Source organism: Amphiprion ocellaris, chromosome 5 (genome assembly GCF_022539595.1).
Source record: "Amphiprion ocellaris isolate individual 3 ecotype Okinawa chromosome 5, ASM2253959v1, whole genome shotgun sequence".
In the NCBI taxonomy this organism is placed as follows: domain Eukaryota; kingdom Metazoa; phylum Chordata; class Actinopteri; family Pomacentridae; genus Amphiprion; species Amphiprion ocellaris.
The window spans coordinates 20,466,242-20,487,514 of NC_072770.1; the positions used below are offsets into that span (position 1 = coordinate 20,466,242).

General features: G+C 41.8%; 1 protein-coding gene across 11 annotated transcripts in view; it reads right to left on the reverse strand.

The window, feature by feature from the left end:
- celf4 (CUGBP, Elav-like family member 4) overlaps positions 1-21,273 on the reverse strand; it is a 90,473-nt gene that overhangs the window by 59,443 nt on the left and 9,757 nt on the right. For all 11 annotated transcript variants that reach the window (XM_035945875.2, XM_035945869.2, XM_035945873.2 and 8 more), the window contains exon 2: positions 9,105-9,187. In XM_035945875.2, coding sequence (XP_035801768.1) covers positions 9,105-9,187 — 83 coding nt within the window. The remainder of the gene's footprint in view (positions 1-9,104; positions 9,188-21,273) is intronic.

Sequence of the window (21,273 nt, forward strand, 5' to 3'; positions counted from 1 at the left end):
AATCAATGGTTTCTGTTTCTACCCTTAACCTGCTTTGTCTCACTGTTTTCTAATCATTTTCTATATATTCCCACTTTGCTACATTGTTAGCTCTTCTGTAATCAGTTATACATTCCTTGAATAGTTTTTTGCCATCAGGGTTATGATGAAAGAAGACAGAGACAACAGCAATGCAAGCATTGCATGATAATTGCCCTTTGCTTTGAACTGACACAGTAATCTTTCTTTTAGTTGTTCTCATTATAAAAGCCCTTGTTCAAACTGGGCTTGTGATTTTTTTTTTTTGCTGCAGTCATTGTGAAATAATTTATTTGCTATCTAGCTCAATACCAAAGTAGCACTTTAAAAGAGTTCTTCTTAAGGAGCAATGTTGCATCTAGAAAGTAACTTTAACATGAATTTTTAAACACTTGAGCGGCTTTATTCCAAAATTCTATAAATCCGCTTTGAAAAACAAGCGATAACTAATGGTTACATAAAATATCTTAAAGAGACTCAAAGCTTGACGACTACTACGTTCAGTAATCTTTAATTTTATACCAGCAGTTGGTCTCCTTGAAAAGCTGCAAACCGCTGATTAACAGGAAGAACTAATATAGAGTGAGATGCAGAGTGCGGTGAGCTTCATGGTGTACAGTAAAAGCTGCACGAGCTCTGTAAAACCTCAGGAAAAAATGAGATCATTGAATGAAAACGTTCTCTGCTGTTTCAAAGCATCTCTTCTGTCCCGCACTGACATCTGAGAGAGAAAGGCTTTACGAGTAGAACAGTCGAATCAAGCCACACTAATGCTCAACAGAAAGGAAAGGTAGACAGTCCAGACCATAACGTTCTCCTACGATCAATAAAACACCACTTTGATAGATAAATTATCTCGTAGGTGTGACTGATTTATTGCATTTTATTGTTTCCAGTTATCTTTCCTCTGTTCTTCAACATTTAGTGTGCATGGTAAATTACCTGAACAGGCTACAATAAAAAATATCAACTGAAAACTGCACTTACTGTTGTTGTACTGTACGTGGCTTTGAGAGCTTGAAAAAGACAAATAGATACAGCAGTGTGACATACAAGTATTCAGAAAAAAAACCTGAACTGGCAGGATATTTCAAAGCAGCTGGAGTCAGGTGAACTCAATATAGCAGCAACAGCAGGAGGTAAAACTATGACAATGGCAGAATGACTATCACAACCAACTTATGGAGATACTTAAATCTGTGAACTATACGCACGGCCAGGGCTGAAGCCGGGCGCGCAGTGGTTAGGATGCTATTAAAGCTTTTTTTTTGTTTGTTGAAGAATAGCTCCAGCTGCAGCAGCCCATGCTTCTGTCCTCTCTCTAGCTACAGACGTAGCTGCTGCTGAGTGTATTTCAGTTAGAGAGTATTCGGCTTTGGGGGTTTCAAGAAATAACTCTCATCGTGCAAGAATTGGATAGCTGATTTTTCTGCAGTAAAACAGTAATGAAGGCATCACAGGGAGGTTTTGGTGAAACTTTTCTTTTATCTAAAAGTGAATAAAATGCACCTGAGATTACTTTTTTTGACACCACTTTCCATTCTGGTGAGTACATGGAAGAGCCCTAAACTGCCAGTTGTGACATTAACACTTGTAAATGCTCAGTGGAGCAGACTGTTGAGGATGAAGACTCATCGGTGCGCTGTACGGCTATGCTTTTGCAGATCAATACAAACTCGAGGAAAGGACAAGTTGATTTCAGACTGTGACAATAGCTCGAGCCAGCAATAGACTGAGTTGCTGAAAAGAGCATGGCACCTCTGAAATTTCTGAAGTGGGGACATGCTCTTAGTGCAAATACAAAAACATTCGGATCACCCAATAATGGCACTTACCAGAGGTGTTTTGAATTGCTCAGACAGTTCAATCCATTCCTTTAGAGAGCTTATCACACTTTCAAAAACTGCTCGTGGCTGAGGCCTTTTTTTTTTCATCATTTCCATGAGCAACAGTCTGTTGTAACTTCACTTAGAAGAGGAGAAGAAAGTAAGAGTAATTTGAAATTATAATAATGATTAATACAGCAACAGAAATGAGTTAACACATGTCCCAATGATGAGTGGTAATAGGACATTTTGCTAAACTCTGATTTTTGGAATAGATGCACTGGGGACTCCTGGCCAATACCCAAAGTCTCCTTTTTAAATGAGATTACCATCAAAAACTGGGTTACTGCTATGACACTGCATGCACTGCAGTATGGCTGAGTTGTAAAAAGGTGTGTAATTTCACATATGGATCATCAATCTATTGACCCAGCGGGTAGCACGCACCACTTCTGAAATTAGTTGGCTTATTGGACTATAGTGAACTACTGCCTCGAGACAGATGAATTTTTCTCATTTGTACAATCTGCTCAAACTCCACTTGGCAATGGGAGGTTGTAACATCAGGCCTAGAGCCCAATGATAATGGGAGCATTCAGACTTTATATGACAAAAGATGGTGTGTAGGCTTGTAATGATCTTTGTTACAATTACAGCACCATTCATGCTTTACGCCTTGAAGGGGTTTAACCAAAGCTGTCCTATTTGGCCAAAAGTACATAGACAACCAAAGACTGTTGGAAATCTAAATACAGCATTTCTGTTATATAAAGTGGAACTTTTTCAGTGTGCTGCTTTTAAATTTGTAGATCTGTACTTCATTTTTGCTGCCTTTTTTCTTGCTCATGTCTTGAAAATATGAGGAGCATTATGGTAAAAAAAAAAAAACAGACGGCTTTTCACTTGACCATGTTGGAAACCAAAGTATTTATAGCTATGTGAACAGCCATGTATTAAGGTAGGATGAAAAGCCGACCCTCGCTGGCAGGGGAGGGAGGCAATACTTGTTCAATTTGCAAAATGCTGCATACTTTATAGGAAGAGATTGTATGAATATTGAAATCTGGAACTGTTGGTTTTAAAAAGTTGGAAAAAATGCTGCATGTAGACCCCTCTCCCTCCCTCCAACTTGGAAAGATGTGGTAGAGGGGTTTTCAGATACTGTTTGACCATCCGACAAGTACTTTGGTTGGATTAGATTATACAGTACTGACAGCTTAAGCCCATATGGACTGGGCACCGTGTAGTGCAGGACATAAATCAATCAATTAATCAATCAAACCCAAACCATGGGCATTAATCTGCTGCTCTGTCAGCCTCCACTCTTTTAAGAAGGCTTTCCACATGAGTTTGGAAACAGGCTGCAGGCATTTGCTCCCACTCAGCCATAAGAGGAAGGCCACTGATGCTGGCCGATAAGCCCTGGCTGACAGTCACCGTTTCAGTTTATCCCAAAGGTGTTCGATGGGGTTGAGGTCAATCGTTCTGTGCAGACCAGTTATGTTCTTCCATGCAAAACTGAGAAAACTATTTTGTGGCTTTGTGCATGGGAGTATGACAAACAAACGAAAGGGGACTTTTCCAAACTGCGGCCAAAAAGTTGGAACCACCCTATTGCCCAAAGTTTTATTACAGGCTAAAGGACAAGTGTGTAGGGTTTAGTGAGATCTATTAGCAGAAATGGAATATAGTATTCATAAATGTGGTTGTATTTGAATATATTCAACTGCATTTATTTTATTTTGTTTTAGCTGAGACTGAGCCCTTCATATCTACGTAGGGAGTGGATCCTCTTCCAATGAGGGTAAATGGACAAACTGAAACCAAATGGCTTTTCCAACCTAAGGTCAGTTGGTTATAACCTGTATTCTCCCAACTTGGTGCCACTAAATCCTCCACACTGGTCCTTTAAGACATCCATTAATTGGAACTGATGGGCTCAATCCAAACCACAAAAAATCACAGACAGAAAAGTGCATAAAACTACGACAACACTGCTATGTGAAGTCCAGCAAACCTTCGTTGCTCTGCAGGTTGTTAAAAGAAAAAACTCACAAAATTAATGAACTGTGATGAGTCTATCAACAAACAGGGGAATCTGTGTTTAACTCAGAATTTATTACAAACACTATATTCAGAGATTCTTTCTGCCTTTCTACTGTCTGTTGGGGAGACTAATTTGAATTTTTATTGCAGGCTTATGACCTGCTAGATTCAGGCTGCATACTGCACACTCACTTAAAAGCTTTGCTCCGGTGTGGACACCGGATACTGTTAATTCCTTTGTTACCCAGACTACTGTCAATGCGGTCTGCTTTTTCTTTCCATTGTTTGGCACATATGACTGAAATAAGTTGCTCATTAGGTCTATGAGTTTATAGAAATCTGTGTGTTTTCGCAAAGCTTCTATACCTATTGATTTTGCACGCCAGAGTCGTTTTAGCTCAAACTTGCTTGTGCATCACTCCAGAGTTCTGTCAATGGCTGTGTATTCATTAAGTGGAGCACGTTATGTGGCAAACAGTTTCCTTTTGGATAAGGGCGATTAGGATAGTTGATGAGGTGATGGTTCAGGGAGAGGGAGGGGACGTTTTAACTCCAGGGTCTGTGGCATTTTTCATGTGGACGTGTAGTTATGCCTCCTGCACATTGCGCCACTAATCTAAATCTACAAGAATGAGTGAACTACTGTACTAACGAACGCCGAGGGATGAGGGAAATCATAACTGAGCACCAACACCAAACCACCCCATCCCCACCCCCCACCACACCCCATGCAAACACCTCTTCACCCACTTCACCTGGTGAGCCTGGCAGTTATCGACCAATGAGGGCGACTTATTGAGAAAAAGCTGCCACGAAACTGGGTCGCAGGAGCCAATCAATGCCATAGATTTCTTGCCCTGGCATTATCTCAACTGAGAGGAGGAGGGGTGGGGAGGCCGGGATGAAAAAAGAAACAGACACAAATCAGTCGGTATGGAGGCACCTCGACCATACCTCTCCTCCCACTCCCTCCATCCACCCACTCTGTCCAATCTGCCTTCATCCACCCCTTCCTCTTCCCTCCCTCCTGCTATTCATTTGCTTTCCCGTCTTTTCTGTTGTTTGTTTGCCCCTGGGCTGAAAACTCTGTGTGTTTATGAGCTGGTGTGTGTGTGTGTGTGTGTGTGTGTGTGTGTGTGTGTGTGTGTGTGTGTGTGTGAAAGCGCACTGAAATGACGCATTGATTCACAGTGTTCTATATTTTCTCATCTGGCTCACTATTACAGTGAGAGTCAATCGACGCCGTATTTCTCTCTCTCCCTGCCTCTCTCTTTTACTTTCTCCCTATTTCTTTTCCTCTCTCTCTCTTTCTGTGAGTATCAGAGTATCATGTTGTTGAATGGAAGTGTTTACGAGGAGTGTTGTGTTGCAGTTACAAGAGACAGGCTTGGAGTGTGAGTGCATGTGTTGTGAGTATCAGCGGTGTGTTTTGTACCTGTGTATTTATATGCATTATTTTCTAACTTGGAATGTGGTGCAAGGTGTTCAGGAGTGCACGCTCCTTTTGCACACTGCGTGGGGGCATATGGCAGTGCTGTGGCCCATACTGTATATCTGATAGTGTGTTTGAGGGGATGCCAGATCACTATTTTTTGTTTGTTTTTTTTTTTTAGTGTGTGTTAGTATTTATATGTGTGCGGGAGGATTTGCTGGTGGGTATTTGTACCCTGTGGTTTGTGCACATGCTGCACAAGCTCCATCTCTGCAACTCCACCCTGTGACCCACACATAAACGCACAACCGCGCACACACACACACGTGTGCACAAAAAAACACATCCTCCCACTCGTGAGGACTTTTGCCAGAATCAATAGAGGAGCTTTTTAATGCCTCTTGCTGTACTACGAGTCTGAAACTGGAGCGCAGGATCACAAGTATGGCAGTCGGAGCCTGGCGTTTGGGACGCGCCCCATTTTAAGTCTGTCTCACATCACCATCCCCAAAAGAAAGAAAAGCCTCCATTTATCTACTCAGCGACTCTGTAACTCAAATGAGGAAAGAAAACATTTTTGCTGTTGATATCTTGCATCATATAGACTGTTGTTCGGTTGGTTGTTCGTGTAGATTTAAATAAGTAAGCACGTTAAAAAAGTGCTACAATCACATCAATTATGGTGGTTGGATGCCAGTTTGAAAACTTTTAGTGTGTATCATTGCGAGATAGCAGCACGGCGTCACTGTCACTATGACAGCAAATGAGCGCTATGTCAGCTGCTTCCTGACGATCACGCGATTGCGATCCTACTACAGGTCGACCACTGCAGATTTATCGAGACTCATCCATTGGAAATAATACAACGACTGAGCAGCCTTGGCAGAGTACTGCACTCTCTGCGTACTTTTCTCATTAATATTTTGTTCATGCTGTGAATGAAGAGAAACTCTTTGAAAGATCCACACTGGCACACTTCTTCACCAAAAATATTCATGTACTGTATTACAGTATACAACATATTATAGGAAAACAATGGAAGAAAACTGGTGGTGCAGGTTATATTTTCTTATAGAAGAAAAGGTTAAACAGATCTGAACTGCTAGTTTCAGTGTTGACTTACTGTACCTGCAAAATACACTTTGTGCAGTTGGATTGTGTTAGAAAAATAATACCGATTAAATGTGATGCTCAGCATTTAAGCAGCAAAAAAACATGATCAGGATATACATACTTTTTACTGAGCCCTTTGCTTTATAAACACAAAATTGCAGTAATAGTCATTTGTTGCTTAACAGACCCTAATGACCGTTCGCTGACCCATCCATAGTTCCAGGAAGTCCTCTGCTGACTTCACTCTCTTTTCACTGTATCGGCTTATCAGTCAAATACCTCTTGAATATGCTGAATGTCCTCAAACAATGCAGCAAACACGAGTTTCTGTGTCAGTTGTCAGTAGAGTTGATTTAATTCTGTTAGCAGAAACTTACTCTCCATCAGCATAATCCTGTGTACTTGTACTTTCTTGTGCTATAACGGAATGAGGAACGTGAAAGCAATTTGTCATCTATCACAAGTAGTTCAATGTCAGTGTCACTTTAACATCAGTATTTTTGCTTGTCACTTGTTTACCCAAAATCTCTCCTGACACTGCATATATACACCCTCACACACTTGTACACACATTCGCACAAGGCAGCCCTTAGTACTTTGTCTGAGCTACACCAACAGCCTACGGCCATGCTTACAGGGCGTTTCCACCAGGAAGCCAAATCCCCTCTCTCGGCTCACCTGGCAGCTGAAAAAAAAGGGACGGCAGAAAACTTTTTAAATGGAAGGGTTGGGGAGCAACTTTGACGATAAAAAGCGCATCAGGACATGAAGTGAAGGGGAAAGAAGCTTTAGCGGGGGAAAAAAGGGGATTTCATTTGCAGGGTTTTGGTTGTGTTGGCCTGTGAGTGGGGGATTGATAGAGGATGGAAGGAGAGAAGAAGGTAGGTGAAAAAACAAGAAGGAACCGAGGAAAGAGGGTATAATCGTGCGCCATAAAACGTCCCACTGCCTTTCCCAGGGCCAAGTCCTCGCTCTGTTTCTAATGAACTCATTTATTCTGTTTTGCTGGCTTTACCTCCACCAGCAACAAAAGACAGTCTCCTGGTCTGCCTCTCTGAATGCTGTGCTTCAGGGTTTGTTGAGCATCTAGGTCTGTCCTATGGCATTACCTTTGTTTACTTAACGCTCACCATCGATCAAATGCAAACCTGAGACTGTCCTCTGCTGGCAAAGGCATTGCTAATTAGCATTTCCTCCTAAAACAATGTTGATTGCAAGTGACTGATTACATTTATTTGCTGTTGAAGCATTACTTTGCAGCATATGAAGCCAAATACACTCTCCATCCCTTAAAGATGTAAAGACAGAATCTTTAAAAATCTTGTTTTTTCTGCCCACGTATTCCAGTCCGTGTCAAACAATAGCAACAAAGGCAAAAACATCAATCGGTAGCACACTTTGTGTGAACACAAAATCGCATTCTGGTTTTGGCCAAATATTTAATGTCTCCTCCACTCTTTCCTTGTGTCTCTGTCTCTCCCTCTCTCTTTCTTTCTGAATAATATGCCACTGGGAAGTGCAAAAAAAAAAACTGAGAGCATGGATCCCCACTCCTCCGCTCTTCTCGACTGCACGTCTGTGATGTCATAATCACTCACATCAAAGGCTGTGCGCTCAACACGGCGACTGTCAGCTTCCCTGGAGGCGTCATTAAAAACGAACAGAGCAAACCGAGCCAGGCCTGACAGAAACGCATCAAAACTTCCTAACACACACATACGCACACATGCGGGGCTGGCGCGTGCACGACATCCATGTGCACGCTCAAGCATTCAGGTGCATGCACATATTACTCAAAATGTATGACACACACACACACACACACACACACACACACAAATATGTAATCAGAAAATCATGTATACACTAAAGAAAATGCTCACATTGCACATAATCCCTCAGACTTCCAGACACGCGCTGCTAACAACTGAATCTCTACGTTTTCTCTATGACAGTGTCAAAACTCCCTCATCCCATCATGCATGACTAGGAGCTGAGAATTCAAACACTGCTTCCAGCTGCATCATACATTTGAGTTAAAACATCCACAGCATGTGAACATCTGTCGTAAAGATGCACTGTCGTGATATACATTCGTGATGCACGCTTGTGCTGTTGCCAGTCTGGGCTGTAATGCAGAGCGTGCACATAAATGTAGAGAGAGCCTACATCCATCCGCCCACCCACTTTTCATCCCTCTCTGTCTATCTCTCACACACTTGCCCACACACATGGGTGCATGCACACGCACAGACACACACTCATTTACACAAACTGGAGGAAGGACTATAAATAGTATTCCTATGATGTGATGCTGTGTGGTTTCTCCCTATGGGTTTGTGTGTGTGTGTGTGTGTATGTGTGTGTGTGTGTGTGTGACTGTCAAAGTGAAGAGAGAGGGAGGCAGTGAAAGCGTGGGGGGGTGGGGCAGAAGAAGAGGAGGGATCTTTAAGAGAAAGAAGGGCTGTGCTCGTTGCTGGTGTACATCCACTGATGAACAGTACATGACAAGCATGGCAAAGACGGAGAGACGCCTTTGATTTGGAATAAATATAAAGCATTATATGTTAAAATGAGCATCTGTGTTTGTGTGTGTGAGTGAATCCAGGATGGGTTTCTGTACGATTTTTGCTTCTGGGTCGACATGGCATTCCTTGTGTATGACTTACTCCTGGCAGGGTCTTCTGCTCGTGCAATGCATTCTGGGCTTTCAGGGCTGACTCTCTGGCACAGTAGGTGAGGAAGGCACAGCCTGAAATACAGCAAGAGAGAGGAAGAGAAAGACATAAGCATGTTATGTGGACTGAGAACAGAGAAGGAGAGACAGCTTTGGGAGGGGGCTGCACCAATCATCAGCAAATAGCCAGAAACAACACACACATGCACACACACAGGAACACACAGTCAGCCTGCAGCCATAGCTGTCTGTCTACAGGGCCGCACTGGGAATTCGCTCGTGTTTGTGTGTGTACGCCTGTGCATGTTTGTGCACTGTGAAATGGCATTGCAGTGACCAAACAAACAGGACATTTTTCTGTATACAGACGCAATCCACGCACATGCTGAAGAGAAATAAGTGGGGCCAAAAAAACGCGGCGGCGGCGGCGGCGTGTGACAATTTGTGCATTCTGTTGCGTGAGAGCCACTATGCCCACATCAACACATCAAATCTGACTGAGCTTTTTCCCTGGCATTCTGAAATAGCAGTTATCCATTCGTCCATCGCACTCTTCTGGCTGCTGTGACAGGGATAGACAGCCTGACAGCTACACACTCTCTCTCTCTCTCTCTCTCACCCACCCTCCCCCTCGCCTCCCTCCCTCCCTCCACCCCTCATTTCTCCATCTCTCTGCTCCATATGTTCCAAGACTACCCACAATCCTCGGTTTTGTTAGCACCTGGGCTGACATGTGGGGGTGGAAAGAAGATGGAGACGCAGGAGGCAAGGAGGAAGAAGAAGAAGCCGTGGGGAACATGTAAGCTGTTCCCTCGCCACCCCCTGTTGACAGTGAGGCACACAGCACTGTCAGAGAGCTGACAAACTGTCAATCTGCAGATCAAGGCTAATGATTCATGTGTTTGACAGTTTAATAAAACACTTACAAAGACAATTGCACAAAAGACCGCCGTGATACAACACAATCTGAGCTCGTACTGTAAATGCAGGTGCAGAAAATTTAAACAGAAAAATTAAATTGAGCCCTCCGACATTAATTTAAACTCTTTTAACTTAAACAGACCTTGAATAAATATTCTTTGACTGAACAAAGGGGTAGACATAAATATTACAGCATCAAGAAAAAAGAAACCTAAATGCGCCAGCTTTGACAAATGTTTTATTTTTTTCCTTTCTTGAACTATAGACGTCTACATGTCGACTTTGGCAAACTATTCCCTGCTGCCACGCAACAAACACGAGCACAGAGAGACAAAAGAAGCTCAGTTTGTTCTGGGAACATCAAGAGCTAAGCAGTAGACGATTACCATAGACCCCTCCCCCCCTACTTATAGCTCTACCCATTTGTAGTTCACTTTGTTCTTTTCTTTAATTCTGGGGGCTATATATTGTTGAGGGCAACACCATGTAGAAGCAGCATGCCTCCCGTCATCTCTACTCCGCGTCTTTAACCCCAGGTCGTCCTGATGGTGGGACACTGGGGAGCTCTGCCTGTTGGTGTTTTTAATTAACGGGCCTCTCTCTCATTAGGTGAAGTGGGAGCTGGCCGCTGACAGCTTGGCTACCTCCTCGTCCTCTCCGGGCCTGTCGTGTTAACACTACATGCCAGCGCGGTCCCATAGGAAAGACATGCAAGCCTCCGTTTCATACACCTGACACCCAGTTGCATTGTTTGTAACACAGGCACCCATCGCAACGAGTATATTCAAGACTGGATTTACGCAAATGTTTTACAAACAAGCAATACCACAATGTAAAAATACTAGTTTACAACGTCCAAAGTTGCATACATTATAAGTAAGACAATTATTTGCAAAATGCAGTGAGTATTAAAAGCTAAAACACCCGTTGTGAATTTAAAACTTTTTGTAAAGTGCAAATGAGTAAAAAGGATTGTGATGTAGAGAGTTGGTACAGAGATAATTTAGACTATTTACTGTTTGGTTGAGTTCAGCCAGTGGTTCTCAACCTTTGTTTCTTTCTTTTTTTTTTGTTATATTGTTTTCTACCCACAGCTTTATAAATTGCATTTATGTGCCACAAAATTTGCAAGAGCAAGAGGTGGTTGCAAAATGTTCAGTGTATATAATATCCAACGCTGCCTTATAATATGATAAGCAACTGACCTATATTTAAAAATATATATATCTTGGTTATTTTTAGAAAATTCAAATTTGGCAAAGTTACTGATTATGATATCTATCAAATGAATGTAATTAAAGAGAATATCACTGTGGAGTTGAGGTATAGAATGGTATAATATATCAAAGCACACAGTAAAAACAGTGTAGAAAGTGTGCTAAGTGTCGGATTTCTGTTTGGTTGGGCTTTACCTCTGTATATTCACACATGTATGGATGAGACATAGATGCTAACACGGAGAAACACACCCTCACACGCTTGCATACACACACATGAAAAGTGACAGTCAACAAACGTTCAATTTATCATCATCGTCACAAGTCAGATGCTGGCAGCGGCTCTAGTATCTGACGAAGACCCATATTGGCCCAGGAGAGAGAGATAAGCTGTTTGTTTCTGCTGTCAATGCTGCCAATTTGGTTTCCCATCACTTCAAATTCAAATCAACAGCAGCACAGAGGGGATCTGAGAGAATGTGTGTGCGAGAGGAGAGAGACGAGGGAAGAGGAAAAAAGGGCAAGGGAGCAAAAAGAAAGAGGGGGAGGAGAAGAGCAGAGAGGAAAAGCAGAGCAGCGAGGGATGCTCGGCAAGAGAGGGAGAGGGAGAGAGAGTAGATAAGATCACCTAGCTTCTGTGAACACCATCCCCCTGTGTCCTACACTCGCTTCTTATCTCAGCTGCTGCAGACACCCTAAAGGGACACACACCCACCGAGAGAGAGAAACAGGGAAAGAGTGAGACAGAGAATGAGAGGGAGAGAAAAAATATGGGGAAGGAAACGAGAGAAGATGAAAGAAAGCAGCGAGGGGATGGTGGAGACTGAATAACTTTCTGGTGGGGGAAGAAGAAAGAAATCCACCAACTGTCACCAGGCCTTATTTAAACGACAGCTTGTTGGACCACATAGAGCTTTGACCTTGTTAAGTACGGAAAACCTTGACTTGATGAGATGTATTTGCCCAACGAGTCTCCCAACGATTTGACTACGAGGAAACTTTTATATTTTTAGATGTAAATTTGTATTTTGAGTCATTTCACTTACTTCACTCTGAACATATTTGAAAGCCCAGCTCAACCATCGTTTATTTATATATTCTGTTTTCCCTGAAGATAGCTCCATGAATCATGAGGCAATGTCATTGAAAAACAGATGTCATACATGACTAACACAAAGTTTTCTGTTTGGAGTGTTTCAGAGATATTAGCATTCGTTTAGAAGGGTATCATGAAGATGGTGGGCACAGTAGCTACAATGGTTCCAACAAATACAGAGTGCAGCTGATAAATATAAGTCAAATGCTTGCGTTTTCTTCCCCTTTAGCTGCTAAATGCACCACTCAGTTGCTACCTTTGTCTGTTTTCCATTATTTGTTAAGCAGGTAGAACACAGTTTCCTGCAGCTGCTGGAAACAACATTGATAAGAGAAGAGCAGTGAGCATGAATCCAAACTTCAAATTTGTTCTAACACCACATTAATAAGTGGAAAGATGCCTGTAAGTATGAGCAACCGCTTTCACATAAATACAGTCATGCCATCCATTCTTCTTATAAATATACCTTTTGTACAAGGTTTAACTGCTGGTGACAGTGTTGTGACTTATCTAAGGGTTCAATCAAGCACTAAGAAATGTTATATTTATTACGATTTTTTTTCTTCAAGACAGTTGACATATTTTGTCCCACCACGTGTAATTTGGGTGTAATCATAGACCTCCTTCTCATGTAATTAAAATCTCCATATTCCCATTAAACATACAGAAACCTCTGTGACATCACCACAGTCTTGGATAGGGACACTCCAGTCTTCAAATTCTCCTCTGAAACTAATTATTATTCCGCTAAAATTAAAAGTACTCCAGAATTAGCGCTTTGTACTGTTACTGGACACATGAATTATTTTTTAACCAGCATGCATTGCCTGACGCCATCCAAGACCAGAAAACTTGAGGGACAATGTTATTGCACAGAATTCTCTAATTATCTTGCGCCTATTAATTCAGGGATTGTAAAAGGCTGTCATAAAAAGTTCCCTCCTCTCTCTCTCCTTTTATTCCCAGCCACAGACGAGGGAGAAACTCCCAGTGATCATTTAAATATTTCAGAACATCTTGGTTAGACCCTAAAAAGAGTCAATAGCATTAGAAAGCTTTATCCACGGCGCAGCTGAAACTCGGCGCTGCATAGGCCTGGATCTCTGCCTCGAAAAACTTTGGCATGAAACTTTGTTTGAGGCTGTCCAATTTCAGTCAGTCAATAGAAATCTCCACGTCTCCCCCCACCTCAGTTCTGTTAGCACTTATCTCCGCCTGAAAGGGTTGACCAAGGACAGCCTTTGCTCAATAAACAGAGGAATGTTTTTTTTCTCCTTTTTAAAAGATTGACCTTAAGACAAGAACGTTCTGACTGGATTTTTGTGAGTGCTAAGGCTTAGATAACACTCTTCAATTCACTCTTGAAATGGGTCAGAGTAAAGACGAAAATTCTTGACTTATTGTGTTCAGAGAAATAGCTTATAAAGCCTTGGTCTTTTAGTCATATGGTGAAAACGAGTACCACTGAGTGCAAAAAAGGAATACTAATAAGTGCTGTATTAAAAGACTTTCTGATTCAAGAATGATACAGTTGCCCTTGTACTGCTGTAACTGGGACACTCAGTATGAGCTATATGATTATCACTATTCAGTTCTCTATCTGGTTTTCAAACACCATAAAATGTGAAGAGCAAAGTTTAAATTCTGCTTTAAAAATAAACACAGCTATTAAAACTCTGTGGGTCTATAAATGTGTGGCCCCTATGGATTTTCCCCACATGTTCCTTTACTGGCAGTGGAATAATTGTCCTTTTTGGCTGTAATAGCTGGATATATAGAAATATTTGGAATAATTAAAACCGCAGACTGCTCTAAGTTAAATACCTCCAACCACACATGGTATCAAAGTGAAAAAAAACCAGACAAGCCCCCTCACTTTTGGTTCTGCGAGGAATAGTAATTCAATAAAGTGAGCAGCAGTCGCTCATATCCCCTTCACCTTTGCTGACCTTTCAGATCATTACTCACCGTGGAAAAAAGAGACAGAGAATGGAGGCTATTTTAGGGGACACGGCCAAGGTCTCCAAGAACATTCCAACTTTCTCCTGTATCATCTTAAAATCTTTAATTGGCAGCTGTAAACCCTGATTAAATAAAAAAGCACTTTGAAGCCCACAGTATGAGCTCAGAGGACTGTACTGTATTCTGTGTGTGTGTGTGTGTGTGTGTGTGTGTGTGTGTGTGTGTGTGTGTGTGTGTGTGTGTGTGTGTGTGTGTGTGTGTGTGTGTGTGTGTGTGTGTGTGTGGCGGGGGGGGGGGGGGGGGGACAACGACTTCAATTACTCACGTCAAGCCTTTTTTTTATTTTGTAAAACAGACCTTAAAAATTCAGAAGCTGTTTCAGGCACTAATCAATGCTGGTGTTGAGTGTGATATTATTTCAGCAGAGTGAGGCAGAACTAAGGGGCAGCATTATGAAAGAGAAGGTGAATTCATTTGTAATGGCGTGTAATCGCAGTCTCAGCTCTCCCATAGGCGACTGACTATATGCAGATCCTTCTGTCCTCTCTCTCTTCTGGGGAACAAGTAGAATCTCAAATACAGAAACACACAACGAGCACATCACTGAGGGAAATGGAGAGCAAGAAAAGACAGCAAATGTTAACCACCAGGTGATGGATGAATCTCAAAGGGACGGCACTGCTGTACATCTGTTAAAACCCCCCCCATTCTCATAAGTGCAGGACATAGTCATTTTGAACAATAAAACTGACTCCGGTTGTAACTAAATTACTTTCTGAGATGAGGATATGAAGATAGTCAAATAAAAGTCATTATACTGTATTCTGGGTGAATACTGAGTTCTGACTGACTGGAGGGTGTAAAATGAATTTTAATAACTGGGCATTTCCTGCAAAGTTGTTACATCATCATGCCAAATAAAAGCACTCTGATGGTTTGAATGTTACTTTAGAGGAACACAGTGAAAAATAACTGGAACAAAATTACCCAATAAAAACTTTGTAAACCATTTATATTAAATCAAAGCACTTTGCATGATTACCATCACATTCCCATATCTGCACACAGTGGTACCTTTAGGAGGCGATAAAGGAAAAACAGTTACAGGCACTAATAGCAAATGCATGCAAACTACAGAACTGCTTTTTTGCAACTTCACGTTACACCCATAGATAGAAGCCATTTTTTTCATGACAGAAAGATGAGTGACAAACAGCACGGACACTTACATGCTCTGTTTATGTGTGTTTTTGTGTGCGTGAGTTCCTGAAGATAAGTCCCATCTCTGCTCTGCTTCCCAGAGTGGCCGTCTCTAAGCTGTGCTAATCGATTGGTGAAGGAGGAAAAAGGGCCGGCTTTAATGTGTTGCATGTGAAGGATTTACTGGAGAGCAGAGCCACTGAATCAATGGAGTAGAAAATGCATCATTAGGACAGTGTTCCCCCCACGCCAACCCTCGCTCGGCCTCCCACTCCCACACCCAGCCCCTCACCCACCTACCCACCCAGCCAGCCACCCCTGGTCCCTCGAGGGTCGGGACAGAAAGCATACACACATCCATATAGACTCACTCTACTCACACACTTAAAGAAGGCGCTTACATGTGATGCTTGGGCTCACATGCCACAAAGTAAAATACCTCCTTAAACAGCACTCAGAGTGCACCGCAATAAACATAAATGCTCGGACACGCGCTCTTAACGCACTTGTTAAAAGCTCCCCTGATGGCGCACATCAGATGTCTCGAGCTGTCCCCAATATCCAGGCAGACAAATCACCTCGCTCTCCTTCTACCTCAGCCATTTTGTCAGGAAATGTTTGGGACGCCCCAAATTTAGCTTTTCATGACATGAATTATTAAACGTGGAATGACTCCTAAGATTAACTGAAAGTCTGCACCGTTACATACCAAGTTGGCCACCCTGGGAAATGTATCAGTGCTGACTAATATAACAATGTAGGACAGATAACAGTTGGACATTTTCATGCCCAAATTACAACTATTCAATATTTCATTTGGGAACATTATACTTGGCACAGTGGAAAAACCTCTGAAACAGTGTTTGGACTCTCAGGGGACACTAAAACGCTCCTCCAGAAACCAGACTACACAGCACTTTAAGACTGAGGGATCTCTTCAATGATCTGGCTTGTTCTCATGTACAGCAGGGCTTAAATATGCAGAATATACCAGCACCAGTACCCCAGTATTACTGGGAATGCTGGTCAACATTGGATGATTCTGCATTCTGTGTGGCTGCTGATGCTTTAGAATAGCAGGTACCTGGAGACTTTCAGTTAATGTTTTTAATCATCTTTCCCTAACGTTTAGCAAATGATTTCAATTTCTAACCACTATAATACTTGTTTTATTTGCTCTCACCAGACCATAGTTGCCATGTGCTGACTCTGCACTTTTTTAGCGTTGGAAAAGACTGACAGCAACCCATGAATACAATGTACAGGCACAATAATAATAAAAAAAAAAAGGTTTTTACAGTCTTTTTCAATTTAGATTGCTTCATATTGTACTTGGAGATGCATAGTGGACTGACATTTGGTTAGAAAAGTCCAGGAAGCTAGTTAGCATATATATATTGTGTTAGTGTGACGTTAATGGTTCTGTGAATCGCAACACTGACCTGTGTAGAAACACAACACTGAAAATTTGTGTCCATTGCTACAGGTAGATAGATAGATAGATAGATAGATAGATAGATAGATAGATAGATAGATAGATAGATAGATAGATAGATAGATAGATAGATAGATAGATAGATAGATAGATAGATAGATAATGGGAGCACATTGTGTCAGCAGTCAGGCAAGAACCTGGCAAAGCCGATTAATCAAAAATCCATCTACAGATGAATCATGTATCTCTAAGAAGACAAAGTGCTTTAATTCTGTCATGGGAGTGGTCCCATGTCCCGTCCCCCTGGTAAAACACTTACAGAATAAACACTCCCATTAATATTCCTCTGTGCTCCTCTCCACTCCACTTGCCTCTCGTCTCCTTTCCTCTCCCTGTCCTATTATCCTGCCTCGGCGGACATCCTGTCCTGTCCCGTCCGCCTTGCCAACCTGCAAGATGGAGATGAGAGGACGATCCAAATGCAGAAGGGGGAACATGAATCATTACACTTCCTGTTGTTGCACACCGTCCGGGGAAGGAAGAGAGAGGACGCCCCCGGGGCTCCGATTGATTCCGGAGACTTAATTGGGTTTATTAGCCAAGATGTTGGGCCCCGCGAGGAGGCTCCCAGAGGCCGCCGAGTCCCCCCACCCACCCCCATTCCCACTCTACTGAAGGAGAAAGCCTGCGTAATTGTTTTCCCTCCATCTTCTGTGTCATTGTCAGATGGGTCCTGCGGGATTATTAGCAACCCCAGGTCCCTCAATAATTCATCCAGAGCTATTTATACACAGATGGAGAGTCCTCTAAAGTCTCCCCCAGTGAGATTATCTGACGCTTAGACAGACAGACAGAGAGAGAGGGAGAGTGATGGAGAGAAGCAGTGCTACAAAGGAAAAAGCATGAGAGATAGACGGAGAGAAAATGGGAGAGATGTACAAAGAGAGTGAGAAGGATGGAGAGAGGCAATCACAAAAAGAAATGCAAAGACGAGCAAAGCAAGTTTGACAGCGTATAAAACAGTGAGAACGTGCGATAACGCCGTTTTAGGTAGACACAATGACAATGATTCTGGTGTGCATTGAGTTTCAAGGTGAAACTCTCTCCTCTGCTTTGCCAAAGTGAACAAAAGCACTGTCCCGGGAATAGCATACCCTCACACAACACACATTAATGGCTTTTAATCTCCCGCCCCCCCTCTTTTTCCTCCATTTAACACAATTAAGATGTTTGCAAAGCTAACATGGACCACTAGTCGCTATAGGAAGGACAGATGAAAGGCATTCAGGGATTTCCATATGCAAAGTAAACACAGTTATCCATCCTCTCTAACGTGTCAATGCGTAAGACCAACAAAACAGCAGTCAGGCATTTCTTAAACACCTAATAATTCACTAACATAACATTAACACATTAGCATATTAACATTAGCACATTAAATAGCTTCTAATCCCAAACAGATAGTAGCGGGCTGCAGAAGGCTGTGCGACTGCATGTTTTAATAGCTTTGCAGATACCTGTGTCTTTCCACCTGCAAGTTGAGGGGACATTTTGTTGTCGTCAGACTAATGAAGCCTTTGGCGCACAAAGTTGATTTTCAAAGTCCCTTTGTTGGCGCTCCAGCCACAGATAATTATATATATTCATCCCCTTTGGCAGTCACTTTTATCCAGCTCATTTAGAAAGCTTGGCTTCCTCTTGGACAAATTGGGACATTGAAAGGCAGATTGGAATGATAGTTTTTACATTTTGCATCGATGGCACATTAATCAGGGCAACTATAGCTATGGGAAAGACTTAAACAATCTGTGAAAAGACAGCCATTTGTCTGTAACAAGTAGTATCACAAAAGTTATGCCTTTATCTAAAATGCCTTGTTTCTGGTTGTATGAATGTTTTGTGCTGTAGATCTGTAACTTTTCAAAACACAGGAGCTTAGCTTTTGAACTTCACTGCTCATTAATTGATAAAACATTTAATAAATCACAAAAAAGTTTCTATTTTGCAGGCTTAAGAGAGAGAGTTTTTATAGTTCAGTCCAATGATGTGCAGCAAAGACATCATCACCTGGCGATCTTTTAAACACCCACTTTCCTGGTTGGACAGACTGTAAATTAATTACTTCCCTAAAATAAGTTTCAATGAAAATATTTTTGGAACATGACACTGAAAAGTAGTTTTCCATTTTTCTATAACATCTGGTTTGGGAAATGACTTTTGTTAGCTTTGGGTAAAGCCTATGCCAAATTAATTGCTACTGCCCACTGTGTCCTAGTGGTATTGATGAACGATCCATAACGGAACACGTTGTTTTTTTTCCCCTCTCTCTCTTCCACACACACGCACGAATGTACATACACAAACACACACACACACACACACACACACACACACACACACACACACACACACACACACACACACACACACACACACACACACACACACACACACACACACACTGCTGTTGCTCCAGGGAAAGCAAAGCTTATCAACTACCCAATGCTCACCACTCACACACGCCTGTGCACGCACACAGACTTCACTGTCTCTATCTATAAACCCCATGAAATCATTCCACACCAAGTGAAGCGGGGTATGTATAGGTTTGGCCAGGATTCCCATCTCCTGTTCTGTGATTAAAGGACCAAACTAATAGGCTCTGTCTCATTGGGAACCTGTGCAGGGCTGGGAGAGACCTCCGAAGCCATTAAATTGCAAATCTGTAATAATTTGCTGAAGGCTTTCTGTCCAGATCATTCCCTGGGCTGATTTGTGCATTGAGGTAACGTTCTGAATGGCCAAGCACAAACCCAGCTGAGCTCACCAGTTAGCCAGCCAAGTTAGTCTACGAGGGAGCATGCTCCATATACACACATGCCATATTTACTTTGCAACAACCACAGTGCAAAGTTTTGCTGTGCTGTTCTCATCTAATTTGCACCAACAGTCTGCAAAAAATTAGGGCCTGATTTATGAAGGCAGGAGCTAATGGTGCAGTAAGCAACCAGGCCACTCGCTAAAGCGAGGCAGAGCTTAAAAGGTCCAATTCAGTGAGGTGAAGTATCTATTATGAGCACACTCAAAAAAAAAAAAAAAAAAAAAAATCTGAAATAAAATATTCTTGAGTGCAAGGATAATTTAAAAAACAAGACTGGAACAATCTAATCGAAGATAAGTTGAATTGTTTTGTAGAGTGGGTAAAAATGTCTCCTAAGTGCTTCTGTCATGTCCTAATAAATCCACAAAAGTTTGAACCTGGTCTTCGAGGTGTAGAATCATCAGCACAAACAGAACCAAATCCAGCAGAATGTCAAACATTTAGACTTATGTTTGCTTCAGCCCTGGTGAGAAACTCCCTCAAAGACCATTAAAACATATTTTCTCAATCAGCGTTCTACGGTGAGTGGTGAACACCCATAGGTCAGGTTATTTTTCATGACAGATTTCTGTATTTGTGTTTTAAACTTCCCTTCTCTCACTGATTTATCAAGATCTGGATTCAGAATCAGAATCTGAAAAATTGTTAGACACGTACATCAAATGCTGAGTTTTTTTCAAACATACGGAAATTTGCTGCTTATTCAATCATAAAATGTCAATGCTATAGAGAATACATTACATTTGAGGGCCAGTAAAAGAATCTGCATGTAGGAGGATGGGCTGTAGTGAAGTGGGTAGAACTTGAATGGGCTTCCAGGCTTGTTTATCTGTATTTAAAATTATAAATGAAAAGCTTAGTTTATGTGGCCCCTTCATGACATTGAAAGAAACATACACCCATAAATATAAAATGAAAAACCACCTACAGTGCTCTTAGGCCAATGCCAAAACAGATTAATGATTCTCCAGAAGGATATTTCATAATTGCATACTGTACCAATAAACACTGCTTTTCAGCAAAGTTGTCAGAAAGACGCACCAAAAAGTTTTAGATTATACTTGATCATCAACAGCTAATAACATTTATGTGCTTTTCTGTTGTTTTTTCTAATCAATTCACAGATAAAATTAAAACAAAAGATGAGAAATCCTGAGTTATGTCAGCACTGGAACTTAAAAAAACCTGGATGTCCAGGTTTTTCTGCTGCATGAGACTAAAATCAAGAGCTTCAGTATTACCCAAAGAATATCAAAGTTATTCAACCTCTCAGGTGCAGCATGCTGATGTCAGTGGAAACATTCTGTTCTGATATGCACTAAGAAGTTATTTAAACACACTTTTCTTACACAACTACACAGCTGCACGTTCACATTAACATATTAAAATACTGTACATGAACAAACAGCAAAAACTAACAAATGAAGAAAAGACACACACACACACAAG